Genomic DNA, 18,331 nt, shown 5'->3' on the forward strand with positions numbered 1-18,331 from the left:
CGAACTCCTGACCTCGAGCGATCCGCCCGCCTCGGCCTCCCAGAGTGCTAGGATTACAGGCGTGAGCCACCACGCCCGGCCTATTTTTGTATTTTTAAAAGAATTTATAAATAATAATTGTACATATTTATCGAGTACAATGAGATGTTTGTAAATATTTCCATTTGCAGCTATGTCCAGGCGGGATCTTTCCAGAGACTTGTCCTTTTTTTTTTTTTTTTTTTTATTTCAGCTTATTATGGGGGTACAAAAATTCAGGTTATATATATTGCCCATGTACCGCCCATCCCCCCGAGTCAGAGCTTCAAGCGTGCCCATTCCCCAGACAGTGCGCATTGCACTCATCATGTAGTTATACCCCCATCCCCTCCCCCCACCCCCAATCTCCCCGAGTCAGCACCTTCAAGCGTGACCATTCCCCAGACGGTGCGCAGCACACTCATCATGTAGGTATACACCCATCCCCCTCCCCCAACCCCGCACCTCAGTCTGATATCCAATTGGTGTCATTCCCAAATGTGCATTTAGGTGATGATCAGGGAAACCAATTGAGCTATTGTGGTATCTGGGTTCTGAACTTTAGGTTTTGGTTGACTTTACACTGTGGATGTCTATTGCTCTGGTCAGTGTATAATGTAGGTCTGAGTACTTCCTGCAGGGCAGGTCTGGTCTTTGCAAATTCCATCAGTGATTGGTTGTCTGGGAAAGTCTTTATTTTCTCCCTCATATTAAGAAACTCAGTTTTGCAGGATACACAATTCTAGGCTGGCCATTATTTTGTTTTAGAAGACTCAGGATGGGCCCCTAGTCCCTTCTGGCTTGTAAGGTTTCAGTTGAGAAGTTGCAGTTAGTCTGATAGGTTTCCTTTGTAGGTTACCTGCTGTTTTTGCCTCTTTCATGTTTACTTTGGCCAGCTTAATGACTATGTGATGTGGTGATGCCTTTTCTGAATGAATCTCCCCAGAGTCCTTTGTGCTGCTTCTACCTGGATATCTAGATTTCTAGCTAGGCCAGGGAATTGTTCTGTAGTTATTCCCTCAAATAAATCATCTAACCTTTATGTATTTTCTTCTTTGCCCTCAGGGATGCCTATGATTTTTATGTTTGGCCCTTTTACATAATCTCACATTTCTTGTAGGCTTTGTTCATTCCCCTTATTTCTTTGTTCTTTCTCTTGGACTGATTTGTTTAGCTCATAGATGTTGTCTTCAAGCTCTGAGATTCTTTCTTCTGCCTGATCTAGCCTATTCTTAAGGCTTTCTACTGTGTTTTGTAATTCCTTGTGTAAATTTTTGATTTCCAGAATTTTTTTTTTAATTCAGGATATTATGGGGTACAAACATTTTGGTTACATGAAATGAGTTTGCCTTGCCCAAGCCAGGGCTACAAGCATGTCCTTCCCTCACACAGTGTGCCCCATTTCCATTAGCTGTGGGTTTACCTCCCACCCGCCACTCCCCACCCAACCTTACTGGCACCCAGTGAGTATTACTACCATGTGAGCACCTAGTATTGATCAGTTAGTACCCATTTGATGGCAAGTACATGTGGTGCATGTTTTTCCATCCTTATGATACCTCACTATGAAGGATGGGCTCAATCTCTATCCAGGATAATATAAGAGGTGCTAAATCACCATTGTTTTTTGTAGTTGAGTAGTATTCCATGGTATACATATACCACATTTTATTAATCCACTCATGTATTGATGGGCATTTGGGTTGTTTCCACATCTTTGCAATTGTAAATTGTGCTGTTATAAACATTCAAGTGCAGATGTCTTTATTATAGAATGTCTTTTTTTCCTTTGGATAGATGCCTAGTAGTAGGATTGCTGGATCAAATGGTATTTCTATTTTTAGCTCTTTGAGGTATCTCCAAATTACTTTTCACAGGGGTTGTTCTAATTAAATTCTGTGCTCAACAGAGTTTTTGTTTTGTTTTTAATACTTCGATTTCTTTAGAAAATTTTTCGGCCGGGCGCGGTGGCTCACGCCTGTAATCCTAGCTCTCTGGGAGGCCGAGGTGGGCGGATCGTTCGAGCTCAGGAGTTCGAGACCAGCCTGAGCAAGAGCGAGACCCCATCTCTACTAAAAATAGAAAGAAATTATATGGACAGCTAAAAATATATATAGAAAAAATTAGCCGGGCATGGTGGTGCATGCCTGTAGTCCCAGCTACTCGGGAGGCTGAGACAGGAGGATCGCTTGAGCCCAGGAGTTTGAGGTTGCTGTGAGCTAGGCTGACGCCACGGCACTCACTCTAGCCTGGGCAACAGAGTGAGACTCTGTCTCAAAAAAAAAAAAAAAAAAAAAGAAAATTTTTCATTTTTTTCCTGCATTGTTTTTATGGTTTCTTTGTGTTGGGTTTCTATTTTCTCTTATATTTCATTGAGCTTTCTTACAATCCATATTGAAAATTCTTCATCTGTCATTTTAACCATTTCATTTAGGTTGGTTTCCATCAGTGAGGAGGTATTGATTTCTTTTGGAGGGTGTCATTTTGCTCTGATTTTTCATGTTTCCAGAGTTCTTTCACTGATTCCTTCTCATCTGGCCTCTTGATCTAGAGCTGGGGGTGCTAGGGCTGGCTTATGGCCCTGTCTCCAGTTCCCCAAAGATTGATCCCTGACCATGCTGGGGAGAGGAGTACTGGTCCTGAGTTGCCTCTGGGGTATTTTAGCAGGTTTGATGATTCTCTTGAGTTACCTCTGACCTCTTGTCTTCACATCTCTGCCATGGAGTGTAGTGAGTTTGGTCCCCCAGCTTAATGTCCGAGCTGTTGGATTGGACTTGTGGGTACGAATCCGCTGCTCCCTAATTGCTTGAGTTGGAAGGCACTATGTTTAGTAATGGGGTTGTTCCCACTGTCATTGATTATAGTTTGTGTGGAGGAGCCAGCCCCTGAGGTAATCTTTTGTGCCCTCGTAGACTCTCGTCCCACAGGTGGGGTATACTAATGCCCCAAGCTTTAGGAGGTGCTCTGTAGCTCCTGGGGGTTGCTTGGTCCTCACTTCCTCCGAGATGGAGCGAGGAACAAGATAGATGGTGGCTGGAATGCCAGAGCTTTGCTAAGACTCAGCCGGGCTCAGAGGTTGCTTATCTGGCCGCCAGGGGGAGCTGCTGATATGGAGTCAGGGGTATTTCTCCAAGCGCAGAGAGCTGCTAAGGCCTCCTAGCCAGGCTTTTTCTGTCTTTGTCCACTAGCCAGGTTTCTCTGTGGGGTGGGGCATGCACCCCCACTATTTGTTCCCTGAAGCTCCACAACACTCCCCCTCTGATCAGTCCATGTGTGTTCCCTCTCTGTCCAAGACTGGCTCTTGATTTACCCCACAGTTTGTGTGTCTGACCCACTGGTTTGCATTTCTGTGAGTCGCTGGTGGCTATGGGGATTTCCAGTTGTGTACCTCTTTTCTACCACTAGACCCCGAGGGGAGTTAGGAAGGGCTCTCTATCCTCAGAGGTCTCCACCAGGGGCAGGCTCCCACCTCGGAAATAGTGTCAGCTGACGAGTCTCTTGGATGAAGTTGCACTCTCTGTTCAAGTGAGTGGTAGGAGTGGCTGCTGCGCCTGTTCAGCCTGTGTACCCCAGGTATTTGGTTGCCACAGGAACCAGGGACTATGCTAATGCAGTCACAGTGCTACTGCCTTCTCTAGTGTAGCGATTCTCCAGTGGGGGTTGGGGGTTGGGGAACGCTGGCAGCCCCCACTCCTCTGTGCTCCTCCATACCCTCCCACTGGATATGGCTGAGAGGGCTCTCTCACCACCTGAGCCTGGAACTGCGACATATCCCTGCCCAGCTCTCGTGAAGGGTGGGGCATCAGGTTTGGCCTACCTGTCTGAGCCACCAGCCGGTGAACAAGCCAAATTCCTGTGCGGAGGAATATCTCAAACTGGGGGTGTCCAGCCAACTGGGGCAGGAACCTGCCCCTGTCCCTGAAAAGCAGACCTCTCAGCACAGAGCACTCAGGTGGCAGCTATAGTTGGGGGAAGGGCTGTGGCCTCCCTGCACCACTCTCATGTCTGGAAGGCACTGGGTCTGCCCACCTATCCAGGCGGCCCCCACTGCGGCTACCCTCTCCAAGGGTGGTTCAGCTGGGAATGTGCCCTCTTGTGGGGAGAGAAGTCTCTGAGTGCAGAGCGCTTTAGTGGTTGCTATGGAGAGGGAGGGGCTGCGGCTACAAACCAGCTTGGGCCAAAATTATTTCTGGGATGCCAGGAATGGAGACAGTGAGGAGCAGGAGGCGTCCAGATAGATATAGGAATGCTGGCTGTCTGGTCCTTCATGTCACTCCCCTGTGGATGAGAGCCCTGTGTCTGGCTGATGGCCTGAGGCAGGAAAGGGATGCGGGAGGGGAGCCCCTCCTTACCTTTTCCTTGGGCTCCAGGCGTCCCTGGATTTGGTTTGCACTGCTGATCTCTCTCTTCTATCCTCCTCTTTCTCAGCTTCCACAGCTCTTGTTGGTGGGGTCCCCTGACTTCTCTGCTATCTCCTCCTGTGGTCTGCATCTAAGCAGTAACTGTTCTCTGCTCTTCTCATTCCAACCCTCTACTCTTCTGCCAGGATGGTATGACAAGCTGTGTCTCTAGTTGGCCATCTTGGGTTTCCCAACCATTCTGTTTTTCATTCTCAGTACAGCAGTCAATAAATTACATGTGATACTCAACACTTATAAAATAGGCTTTAGAGATCAATATGACTTCTTTCAAAAAATTAAAATAAATTAAATCATGCTTATTTCTCTGCTCCTGACCTGTCCAAACATTCACCCATGCAGATCACCTCATTATTCTGGGTGGGTGAGAGAAGTGGGCCTCTTGGGCAGTTTCTCACATGGCTGGCGGAGCTAGGCACTCACTGTGCTTTCATTTTCCACTATGGCAGAAATTGTAGGCTGAGGGAGTTTCTCTTGGTACTGAGTTGTGCTGCCTTAAGGGATGGGTGATTCAGGTACAGTGAAACTTTCTTCTTACCCTCTTCAGTGCTTCTATTCTGGATTTTTTGCTCAAATGGTTTGCTGAATTTTTTTCTGCTAGATTCCTAGACTCCCACAAAGGTACTCTCATCTAGCGGTTGTTGTCAGATTGGTGTTTTTTGGGGCAGATGACAATAGAAAGCACTGATTTTGCCATCCTGCTAGTATTATGTCTGTCACATTTTATCCTTAACAAGCCCTTGATGAAAGATTTTATTTTAATGAGTGTGTAAATTTGATGGATATGGATAATGCTGTGGCATTATTCCAAGGTGATTTTCTTTTTATCTGCTGGAGTAAGTCACACAAAATAAAACAGTAAAACTTTGAAATATAATAATGTGTGTATTCATTGATGCTCAGTGTTAACTCACTGAGTCATCTTAGAACACAGTGATGCTTTGTCAGCTGTGTTCTTGTAGAAAGAAATAATGCTTACTGCTAATTTTGTGGAATACATTTTCCTGTACTATTTCCAAGTAGATGACATTCTCATTGGTTAACAAATTGGGTTCAAGTTACGTCAGTATGTCAGTATATAAAATTTTTAGTCCCAGAAAATATTTCATTACCCCTCTAAGTTGATGCAGACATCACAGAAATGTTAGGAATCATGCCCTCTGCTTTCAACAAGTTTTCAATAACTTTTCATTCATGTCACTTGTGGTTTAGATCTGGAATTTTTGCTGTCTTTTGGAAAGGCCTTGTGAGAACTGGCCCCAGCCATACCAGCTCTTTTTCATCTTTGATATGTGAAATTATTTTCCAAAAGTATACTTCTTGTATACTTTTCTTCTTTGCAGGTGACAACATACCTGGTCCTCTCCCACCCCATATACTTTTCATGTCATGACTTTTTATTTGCATGGGTTAGGACTTGCCACTTCTTCAGAGAAGAATTCACTGATCTTTTCATCTTAAATTGGGTACCCCTGTTGAAATCTTTCATTGTACTTTTTCATTTCCTTTTTAGATGTACCACTGTCTATATCTGTTTGTTGTGATCATTTGTCTGTCTGGTTCCCTATCTGGACCAAGAGCTTTCTGAAGATATGAACTATATCCATTTTTTTCACTGATAAATTTTTGGCAATTAGCACAGGGACTGGCATCATAGTGGATGCTGCCTGTGAGAGAATGCAAGCATCTTTCTGTTACCATATTCAGAATTCCTCTACCAGACCTAGAATTCCTATACTGACACTAATTTCTAGGAAAATGTAATACCAACATAAGTGAGTACTTGTAAAACTTTTCAGAACCCATTTTCTGGGTTCCCTTCCTTCTGCCACCTCCCCCCGCCCTGCCTTTTTCCAGATTTTTTTTTTTTTATCAAAGGATATGTGCTAATTTACATTACAGAAAAATGTTAAAGGATACAAATATTTTAAAAATTAATCTAAGCAAGACTTCTGCAGTGTCATGGTTTTTTTCTTTGAGTAAAAAACCCAGATTCCTAAAAAAAACTGTGTCTTAAAGACAGTATTTATAAATATAAAATTGAGGGCTTATATAGTAAAACCCAAATGTTTTTACCTTAATTCAGCTCAATTACACTATTGCAATATTTCACTGCAAAAGGATCTTTGATCAATTAGATTTACTTTCTTTTCTATGTCCAGGAATTTAAAAGTTGAGTTAAACATGTTCAAAAAGGCAACAGACAGCATTCTGAGATTTTATCAGAGATAATGTGGCTGTCTTTTGTGGCTCTGGTTCTAGGCAGTATGAAACTGTGGTTCCACTTGAAGATTCTATAGTGACTGAGGTTACAGCAACTCTACAGGAATGGGCCAGTCTGTGGAAACAACTATATGTGGTAAGTAGTTGAATATTAGTTTACTGGATCATTAAAATTTCATTGTACTAAGTGTAAAAAAATTTAGCTAACCTATACCAATCCTACAGTTTTTCAAATGTTTGTTCTTAATATTAATTGAAACATAGTAGACTTGAGTTTTTCCAACCTGAAGAGAACACATTATTCATTTGTCTGTAGTTTCTCTACTCTTCTCCAATCACTGCAATGTAAGTTCATTAACACCAGAGATCTTAGGTGTCTTACTCAATGCTTTGTCTCCAGATGCTTTCATAAAAAAGTTGCCTACTGAATGAATGAACTTGTGAGTTACTTAGCTTTTATCTTTTGTGAACCCAGTGGTGCGTAAAGGGCAATAAATTGTATTAACAGTTTCTTCTAGCTACTAAACTTAAGGAATATGTCATATATGACAGTTTTCTGGGCCAACAATTAATAGAGAATATAATGAAAACCCAGTAAAGAAAAAAGAGTAATAAAGTTTTCAGAAAATTTATGTAGTAGAGGGTGTGATCAGATGTACAAATAATTATAATATCTACACAAAAAAATTAAGTGACAGGGTTTGGATTCTGGACAAGATGGACTAAACATTTTCCATTTTACTGCTTCTCCCACTATTCACAAGAAAAAGCCCTGGTAAAAACACATAATTTACCTACTGGAAAACTCTGAAAGCTAGGGAAAAGAGAGTAGACTGGCTAGGCATTTGGCGGCTCATGAACTGAGGGGGTTCCCTGGTTATTTTTTTTTCCTCTTGCCTTCCATATATCTTTACCTGGTCTTTAGAGGAGCCCTTAACTTGGAAATGTCAGTGGTTGGGAAAAAATAGTGCCAAGGAAAGCCTATTCTCCCTATCCAATAGATGTCTCAGCAAGACAGAAACCTTTTAACCATACTTTCCTATTCTCTAAAAGAACACCACAATAAAAGCTATACCGTTTTCCCACCCTAACAGGCATTTCAGTAGTGGGATCCACAACCAAACCTCTGTTTTATACATATATCCCTCCCCCTACCAGCGGTAATAAGGAGATATCCCTCTCCAGTGGAGCCTGTAGGCAGAACTCTGACTTCCACCCATCAGCAGTTATAAGGAGGTGCCTCTTCTCAGCAGAGCCTATGGGTGGGACTCTGGCTTTCACTTTCATGCTCGCTCTATAGTTAGGAAGAGGCAACCCTCCATGGAGGAACCTGTGGTTGGAACTCTTGACTTCCACTGTCCTTGTAGTGCTCTTCCCAGCTGAACCTGTGGGCAGAACTCTGACTTCCACCCGCCTCATCCACATTGATGAGGATCTCTCTAACAGATCCTGTGGTACACTGTCCTGTCTTCTATTCTCTCCCTGCTGAAATGAGGCAGTCTTCCTCCCCATCCAAACCCATGCTGAGAAGACAGAATGAAGTTCTGTTACCTAGGTAATACAACAATAGGGAAAACCAGAAAAGCACTGCAGAGATTTATAAACTAAATTGACATTTGAACCACAGCCCATAAAAGTAAGCCTAGGGTTACATTTTGAATTTAAGCAAGTTGACCACCACTAAAATAGATGATTTAAATAGAAATCAGGGTGCCACTATGTAATAGTTAAAATGTTTAGTATATAGTCCAGAATTACTTGTCATATGAAGAACCGGGAAAATCTCAACTCTAATTAGAAAGACAGTCAACAGATGTCAATGAGATAGGACAGACATGGAATAATCAACAGGATTTTTAAGTGGCTTTTGTAAAAAAACCTCCAATAAGCAATGATAGATACTTTTTTAAATTTCAGAATATTAAGGGGGTTCCAATATTTTTGTTACATGGATAGCTTTATATTGCTTTAGTCAGGGCTATAAGTGTGCCTATCACCTGAATATTGTTCATTGTACCTGTTAGGTAGGTTTTTTCCCCCCATTCCCCTCCTCCTTCAGCTCCCCTTCTTGGTTTCCAATAATTTTTACTTCTTTCTGTGTCAATATGTGCCCATCAATTAGTTCCAAATTATTAGGGAGTGCATGTGGTGTTTGTTTTTCCATTCTTGAGATACTTCACTTAGGATAATAGTCTTCAGTTCATCCAAATTCCTGCAAAAGATGTTAATTCATTCCTTTTTATGGGTGAGTAGTACTCTATGGTATACTCATACCATATTTTGTTAAACCTAGGCAAAGAATTTATGACTAAGACCCCAAAGGCAGTTGCAGCAACATCAAAATGAAATAAATGGGACTTGATTACATTAAAAAGCTCTGTACATCAATGGAAATAATCAATGAAGCAAACAGAATGGGAGAAAATATTTGCAAACTATATATCCGATAAAGGGCTAATATTCAGAATCTACAAAGAACTCAAACAAATCAGCAAGGAAAAACAAACAACCCTATTAAAAAGTGGGCAAAAGACATAAACAGAAGCTTTTCAAAAGCTTTTAAAAAGATAGACAAATGGCCAACAAACATATGAAAAAATGCTCAACATCATTAATCATCAAGGAAATGCAAATTAAAACTTCAATGAGATTTCACCTTACCCTTGTCAGAATGGCTCTTATTAAAAGGTCCAAAAACAATACAGCTACTCTTGAAACAAAGGAAAACATAGCAAACTTCAACAATAAAATAGAAAATATAAAGAATCAAGTGAAAATTTTAGAACTGAAATATATAATAACCAAAAATTTAAAAATCATTATATGGGCTCAGTAACAGAGCAGAAATGACAGAATGAACTGTGCAACTTGAATGTAGTTCCATAGAAATTGTCTAGTGTGAATAATGGAGAGAAAATAAATTGAAAAAGTGAACTTACTTTCACAGACCTGTTAGACAGTAACATACAGTGTAACATTGTGGCCTCAGAGTACTAGATGGAGAGGACAGAATGTGGAGGTAAAAAAAATAGCATTGAAGAAATAATGGCTGAAAACTTTCCAATTTAGCAAAATACATAAGCTTACAGATTCAAGAAGCTGCAGGAACTCCAAACAGGAAAAACCCAAAGAAACCGATACGGAGACATACAGAAAGACTTCTGAAAATTAAAGCCAAAGAAGAAATCTTGAAAGCAGTTAGGGGGTATTGCTGTGAGAAGCAGCAATTTGAATGACAGCAGGTTTCTCACTGGAAACTATGGAAGATGGAAGGAAGTGTCCCATCATTTTTCAGCTGCTAAAAGAAAAAAAAACAAAAAACAAAAAAACCCTGATATTACCCCAGAATTGTGTATCTAGCAAAAATGTGTTTCAGGAATGAAGGATAAATCAACACATTATCATATTGTTGCCAGCAGATGAGTTTTACAAGAATGACTAAAGAAAGTTCTTCATAAAGAAAGAAAGTGATAACCGAAGGACACTTGGAACATAGGAATAATGAAAACAATGGAAAAGGTAGATTAATCCTTCTCCTCTTCAGTTTTAAAAATTGTGTTTGATAATACAAAGCAAAAATTATAACACTTATGTGATTCTCATTGTATGTAGAGGTAATATTTAAGAAAACTATCATAAAGTGGAGAAGGAAAGGGACATAAATTGTGGTAGGGTAGGTACATTCTACTTTACATATTAATATGTTGATACTTATAGACTATGATAAGCTATGTATGTATATTGCAATCTCTGGGGCAATCATTAAAAGTATAACAAAATGGTACAATAAAAAGTACTATAATTAAATCAAAGTGGAATATTAAAAATGTTCAAGTAACCTCTAGGAATTAGGAAAAGGGAAATAGAGGAAGGTAAAATAGAGGTAACCAACAGAAAGTAAATACTAAAATGGCAGACTTAAATCCTAACATATAAATAATTACAAGGTAGAGATTAGCAGAATTAATCAGTAACAAGACCAAACTGTACGTTATATGAAACTCAACTCAAATATAATGATATAGGGAGAGTAAAGGTAAAGATAGAAAAATATATACCATGCAAACACTAATCAAAGGAAACTGGAGTGATTATATTAACAACAGATTGTTATATTTTGAATTATTTCCTCCTTAAATATAAATAAAAATATTAATTATATTGTACTAATATAACACAAATTTGATATCAGAGCAAAGAAAACTATCTGGGACAAAGGGACATGATAAAATGATACAAGGATCAATTCACCAAGAAAACAGAGCAACTTTAATTATGTATGTTCCAAACAACAGAGCTGCAAAATAAATAAAGCAAAAGCTGAAACAACTGAATGGAGAAGAGAGAAATCCACTAGTATGGTTGGGAATTAATAACCCATTCTCTTGGTAATCAATATAACCACTAAGCAAAAGTAATCAACAATAGGGAAGAACTGAACAGTGCCATCAACCATAGGATATAATTGAAATTTATAAAACATTACATTTAATAAAATAAGATTGTACATTTATTTTTTCAGGAAAACATGGTACATTCACCAAGATAGACAATACCTTGGGTCATAGAACAAATCTTAACAAACTTGTAATAATTGAAGTCATGCAAAGGACATGCTAACCATAATAGAAACAAACTAGACATCAATAGCAAAAAGATAACAGGAAATCCTCAAAATACTTAGAAATTATTATTATTGTTTTTAGGGGGGAAGAATGAAAATGAGGTTTATTGAGGAGAGAAGGATAGGATTACAGGGCAAGAGCAAGATATAAATTTACAGAGCATGATACATATGCCACAGATGATGACTGGACCCATTGTTGCAGCAAAGGGAGAGCCAAAGGAAGGGTGCAAAAAGCAATACTTAGAAATTAAATAACACACTACTAAATGATCCATGGGTCAAAGAGGAAGTCTAAAGAGAAATAAAAAATATATTAAAGTGATGTAAGTGATATAATAATATATTAAAATCTTTGGGATGCTGCTAAAGCAGTGCTGAGAGGGAAATTTATAGCATTAAATTGTAACAATGGAAAAAAGCAAGGTTTGAAATTAATAATTTCAGCTCCTGCTCTACTTCAAGAAAATAGAAAAAGAAAATAAACCCATAGCAAGCAGAATGAAGGAAAAAAAAAGAGCAGAAATTAAATTAAAAACAAAAATAATAGGGAAAAAATCAATCAAACCGAAAGCCAATTTTTAAAAAGGTTAAGAAAACTGGTAGACATCCAGCAAGACTGACAAAATGAGAGAAAATAATATCAATATGTTAAGGCTAAAGAAAAAGATATCACTGTAGACATCACAGATATTAAACGAGTAATAAGAAAATACTATAAATAACTTCACACACATGCACACACCAGTTTGATATAAATAGACCAAATCCTTGAAAACCAAAAATTGCCAAAACTCACCCAAGACAGCTAGATAATCTTAAAATCCTGCAACTGTTAAAGTAATTAAACTTGTGGTTAAAATCCTTCCAAAAAGAAACATCCAGACCCAGCAATAACACCAGTTTTACATGCTATCTTCTAGAAAATGTAAAAGAGGGGAACACTTCTGAATTCATCTTATGAAGCTACTATTACCCTGATATCAAGACTAGATGAAGATAAAAAACAACAAAACAAAACAAAACAAAACAAAACTATAGAGCAGTATCTCTTACGAGTATAGACAAAAAATCTTCAAGAAAATGTTAGCAAATTGAATTTAAGGAATGTATAGAAAGAACAATAAACTATGGGCAATTGGGGTTTATTCTGGTAATGCAAGATTGGTTCAATATTTGAAAATCAATCAGTATAATCCATCTTATTAACATTCTAAAGAAGAAAAGCCACCTGCTCACATCAATTCATTCAGAAAAGCATTTGAGGAAATTCAACACTTATTCATGATAAAATCTTTCAGTAAACTAGCAATGGATGTAAACTTCGTCAGCTTGGACGTCTTTAAAAACCTGCAGCCAATGTCATACTTAACAGTGATAGTCTGCTTTTAGGAACAAGGCAAGAACATTTGCTCTCAACATTCCTATTCAACACAGTACTGGAAGACATTAAGGCAAGAAAAGGGAGAGATGCAGATTAGAAATGAAGTAATAAAACTGTTTGATTTGCAGGTGACATAATTGACTACATAGGAAATCCCAAGGAATCTACGAACAAAAGACAGTAGAGTCTTAAAAAAACCTCCTAGAACTAATAAATAAATTTGTAATCACAGGATATCTCATACAAATACATACACTCACACAATATCATATTGCCACATATAAACAATGAATAATTGAAAACCAAAATTTAAAACATAATGCCATTTATAATTGCCAAAATTTAAAACATAATGCCCTTTATAAATGCCATTTATAAAAACTGAAACAGGTATAAATCCAACGAAACATGTATAAGATATGTATAGTGAAAACTACACAATGCTAACGATTGAAAGCAAAAACAACCTAAATAAATGGAGAGACAACATATTCATGGATTGGAAGATGTATTAAAAATGTTTTACCCCAATTAATCAATATATTTAATATAATTCCTAAAGCAGTCATAGCAGGATTCTTTTAGATGTAGACAAGCTGATTCTAAAATTTGTATGGGAATGCAAAAGAGCTAGAATGGATAAACAATTTTGAAAAAGAAGAATAAAGTTGGAAGAATCACTACCTCATTTTAATACTTACTATAGCTGCAGTAATCAAGACAGAGTGGTATTGGCGGAGGGATAGACACTTAAATTAAGGGACCAGAATAAAGAATACAGATATAGATTTGCATAAGTGTACACTACTGGTTTTTGACAAAGTAACAAAGGCATTTAAGTAGAGGGAAGGTAGTCTTTTCAACAAATGGTGTTGGAACAGTTGGATATTCGTAAGCCAAAAAAAAAGGAACTGGCCTAAACTTCATTTCTTCTGTAAAAATTAACTCAAAAATGGATCATAGGACCAAATATAAAACATAAAACTGTAAAAGTTTTAGAATAAAATTTAGGAGAAAACTTTCCATGACCTAGGGTTAAGTGAAGAGTTCTTAAGCATGATACTAAAGGAAATGACCCATATAAGAAAAAGTCAATAAATTGGACTACGTCAAAACTAAAACTTTTGCTCTGTGAATGACCCTGTTAAGAAGATGAAAATTTAAGCCATATACTGGAAGAAAATATTTGAAAATCACACATACTATCAAAAGCTTTTAAATATCTAGAATATATAAAGAATTCTCTCAACTGAACAGTAAGAAAACAATTCAATTAGGAATTGGGCAAAAGATTTGAATAAGTACTTCATCGAGGAGGATATGTGGCTAGCCAGTAAGCACGTGAAAAGATTTTCCACATGGTGAACCATTAGGGTAATGTAAATTAATGCTACAATGAGCTACTAATATATACCTATTATAATGACTAAAATGAAAATTATTTATAATACCAAGTGATGGCAAGAATGTGGATCTGGATCTCTCATACACTGGTAAGAATGTAAAATGATAAACTTGCACATATAGAGAGACATGCTTAAATAAATCATTGTCTATTTTTCTCGAGGATGATTTCCACATATTTCCTACTATCCTTTTATGTTTCCTTTGTATGAAAATTGAATAAACTGAAAGTCAATAAATAAATAAAATGGTATAGCCACTTGGAAAAAAATTTGATAGTTTCTTATAAAGTTAAACATACACTTAATCTGTGACCCAACAATCACATTCCTGCATGTTTATCCTAGAGAAATGAAAGCTTATGTTCACATAAAAACTTGTTCACATAGAAACTTTATTTGTAATAGCACAAAACTGAACAGAATCCAAATATCCTTCAATGAGTGAATAGATAAATAAACTATAGAATACTACTCAGAAACAAAAAGGAATGAAAACTTGATACTTGTAGCAACTTAGATTGATCTCAAGGGCATCATGCTGCATGAAAACATTTCAACTTCAAAAACTTGCATACTCTGTGATTCCATTTATATAACATTCTCAAAGTGACAAAATTATAGTGATGGAAACATCTGTGTTTGCCAAGGTTTAAGGCTAAGAGCAGAGTGTTTCCAGTAAGCCTTAATGTGAGGAAGTTTCTTTGTGGGGATGACATAGTTCTGTATCCTGATTATGGTGATGGCTATTTGAATCTACACATGTGATCTTTCTATAACTGAGTTAATATTGATATTGTAACAAAGTCACTTCCCTGGTTTTGACAAGGTGCTGTGGTTATGTAAAATCTTACCAATGAATGAAGCTGGATAAACAGTACATGGAATTCTCTGTATGTTTTTTCCAAGTCCTCGTAAGTATTAAGTATCATACACAAGGCTTAAAAAAGAATGCTTGCCATATATTCAATAACTGAATACAGAAGATGCCCATGTGGCTTACATTTTCATCCTTACATCACACTCCATTTATGCAAGTGAAATTTGAAGCTCCATGGAAAATAAAAGCTTATTTGTGACAGATAGTCACAAAAATTTTTGTTAAAAACTGAAACTTTTCCTAATAAAAGTAAATAGTAATGATTTTATAAATTTTTAGCATGAATTATATATAGGAAATTTTAATTATTATTGACAGCATTATTTTAAATAGACCCCCAAAACTATAATATAAATTTGAAGAACTCTGTTTATAGTAATTTATAGTTACTTTCCAATTTATGCAGTACCTCTTTGGATTTGACATTAATTAATACTGAGTTAATACAAGAGTACTTGAATTTACTTAACTTGGACAGACATAGTTTTGAAATTGGTAACTGCAGAAATAAAATTATGGATTACTGTAAATTCAAATCAATTATTCTAAAAGATGAACCAATTTTGTTACTGTGAATGTGAATATTAAAGGAGAAGCAGTTTTTGGTTTTTAGAAAACTTTTAAGTATATTTGGAGCAGCTTTTATATGTTAATCTTTTTTCAACTATGAATTTTATGAAATCTATTAATAAACACAGATCAAACATTTGTGATGAAAATTTAGCATATGAAGTGAGATGTGCTGTAAGTATAAAATATGTGCTGGAGTTTAAGACATAATATGAAGAAATAAATGAAAAATATCTCATTAGTAATTTTTGTATTGATTGTATGTTACAGTGATAATGTTTTATAGATATTAGGTTACATAAAATATATTAGTAATACTTGAGAAAATAAGTGGCATAATAAGAACATATTAATAAGAAGACTTTGACTAAAGGCATCTGTCTGTTGTGTGAAGTCTGAAAACTGCAAGCTTCTTTGTTGACGCTGAGAAGTACTGATAACAGAATCTGTAAACTCGTTCTGTTTGTGGATTCTTTCTGTATCTTCCCAGTTTCAGTTCTAGGGTGCTGCTAGTCTAATACTTAACTGTTTAGACCATAAAAGAAAAGAATTTCTTAAATGCAGAATAAATAAAATCCTCAGAGTATATAGCAACTTAAAAAAATTAATGTTAAGGCAGAACTGTGGAGATCTTTTTATGATTAAAGGGGTTACCAGGGGTTGAAGGGTGGATGAAAAGGTAAGAATAGGTGAACACATAGGATTTTTAGGGCAGTGAAAATACTCTGTGTGATAGATACTATGATGGTGGATACGTGTTATTGTACATTTGTGCACATGTACATTATATATCAGCACCTTCTGTATAAACTTAAGTTCAATCATTAGTATTTAATAAATAACATTTTAACAAGTGGTATTCTTTTTTATTTTTTTTTTTAAAGCCAGAATCTTGTTTTGTTGCCCAGGCTGGAGTGCAGTGGTGGGATTCTGTGGCCTTGAACTCCTGGGCTCAAGTGATCCTCCTGCCTCAGCATCCCAAGTAGCCAGGACTATGGGCACATGCCAACACGCCTGGCTAATTTTTCTTATTTTTTGTAGAGATGGGGGTCTCACTGTGTTGTCCAGGTTGGTCTCGAACTCCTGGCCTCAAGCATTCCTCTTGCCTAGATCTCCCAAAGTGCTGGGATTATAGGGGTGATCCACTGTGCCCAGCTGATATAATTCTTAAATAATAGTAACTATATGAAATAGAAACTATACCCATTTACAAATCTGTCTCCTTAATTTTTCTTTACTTTCCCTGCAAGAAAACTAGTTAAGCAGGTTGGCTATAGATCTGATTAATAGGGGAGAGGGCTTTGTTAGAGAGTGATACAGTTCATATAATTCTTCTTATTATTACTTTGAAGATAGAGTCTTGCTTTGTCACCCCAGCTAGAGTTCAGTGGTGTCATCATAGTTCACTGCAACCTCAAACTCCTGGGCTCAAGCTATCTTCCTGCCTCAGCCTCCTAGTAGCTGGGACTACAGATGTGCGCCACCACGCCCAGCTAATTTTTCTGTTTTTTGTCGAGATGAGTTCTTGCTCTTGCTTAGGCTGGTCTCAAACTCCTAAGCTCAAGCGATTTTCCCGCCTCAGCCTCCCAGAGTATAATTCTTATATTAACTCATTGAAAAAAATGTAGTTGATAAGGAATTTATTAATTTTGTAGTAATGATGATAACAGTAACATATATTTCTTACTTTATGCCTGTTCTTTGCATTTTACATACATTATCTCCTTTTAATTATTACTGCAATCACTGTTCTTCTTTTTATGTTACAGATTTGAAATGGAGCCTTAGAAAGGATAATAAGGAATATGTCCAAAATCATATAACCAGTGAACGACTAGCCAGAACCCAAATCTAGGTTCATTATACTCTCCAGGGCTTTCATAAATACATTATTTTGTCTTCTTAATTAAATACTTTTAATACATACGTCTAGCATACAATTTATTATGATTTTACTAGTTGCTTATTACTGTCTTCTGATACAGAAGTTGTGTTAGTTGGGATGAAGATTATCTGGGAATGACACTTTCCCCCCTCCCCTCCGACACACACAAAATACTCCCTTAAACAAAACAGACATTTATTTGTGTTTAAAGTAAGCATAGGCAGTCTGGGTTTGTTATGGTAGCTGCACAGTCACCAAGGAATCAGGCTCATTTCGTCTTCCTGCTCTGTCTTCCTCATTATAATACTTCAGCCATGTAGCTCAAGATGGCTAGCTCTAGACAGCACATTTACATTCTGTCTAGTGGGAAGGAAGAAAGGAAGGAAAAAAAGGCATGTTCTTTCTTTTTAAGGATAGTTCTTAGAAACTGCCCAGAAGATTTCCTGTCTACTTCCTGTTGGTTCAAACTGAATCACAGAGTAACTTCTAGATGAAACAGAGGCTGAGAATTGGTCTTTATTCCAGATACTCATGTATTAGCCAAAAATCAGGTCTTCTATTATTATAAAAAAAGAAGAGAATGAATAATGAGGGATCTCTAGCAATCTGTACCATAGTGACCATGAAAATTATTTCCAGGTAAGGTCCTAATATATTTTTCTTCTCTTGCCAAATCTGTGAAATAGTGGAATCATGTCTTTACTAACATTTGAATATATTATTTATGTGGACAATGAATTTTGGGTAAGACATGAAAAAGTAATAAAGTCGTTGATAAGAATCCTTAGTATCACCCAAGATTGCCTTTAAATTGTTTTTGATATATGCATTTGTGAGGATAAATATATTGTGCCTAAAAGTTAAAAGGGTACCAGTATGAACTTTGGGACGCTGATATGGGAGGATCACTTGAGGCCAGGAGTTTG

General features: G+C 37.1%; 1 protein-coding gene across 1 annotated transcript in view; it reads left to right on the forward strand.

Annotated features, from left to right (window-relative positions):
* Positions 1–18,331, forward strand: part of DOCK3 (dedicator of cytokinesis 3) — a 599,641-nt gene that overhangs the window by 201,268 nt on the left and 380,042 nt on the right. The window contains exon 5 of the mRNA XM_069473668.1: positions 6,699–6,795. Within this exon, the coding sequence (XP_069329769.1) occupies positions 6,699–6,795 (97 nt within the window). The remainder of the gene's footprint in view (positions 1–6,698; positions 6,796–18,331) is intronic.

Source organism: Eulemur rufifrons, chromosome 7 (genome assembly GCF_041146395.1).
Source record: "Eulemur rufifrons isolate Redbay chromosome 7, OSU_ERuf_1, whole genome shotgun sequence".
Lineage (NCBI taxonomy): Eukaryota > Metazoa > Chordata > Mammalia > Primates > Lemuridae > Eulemur > Eulemur rufifrons.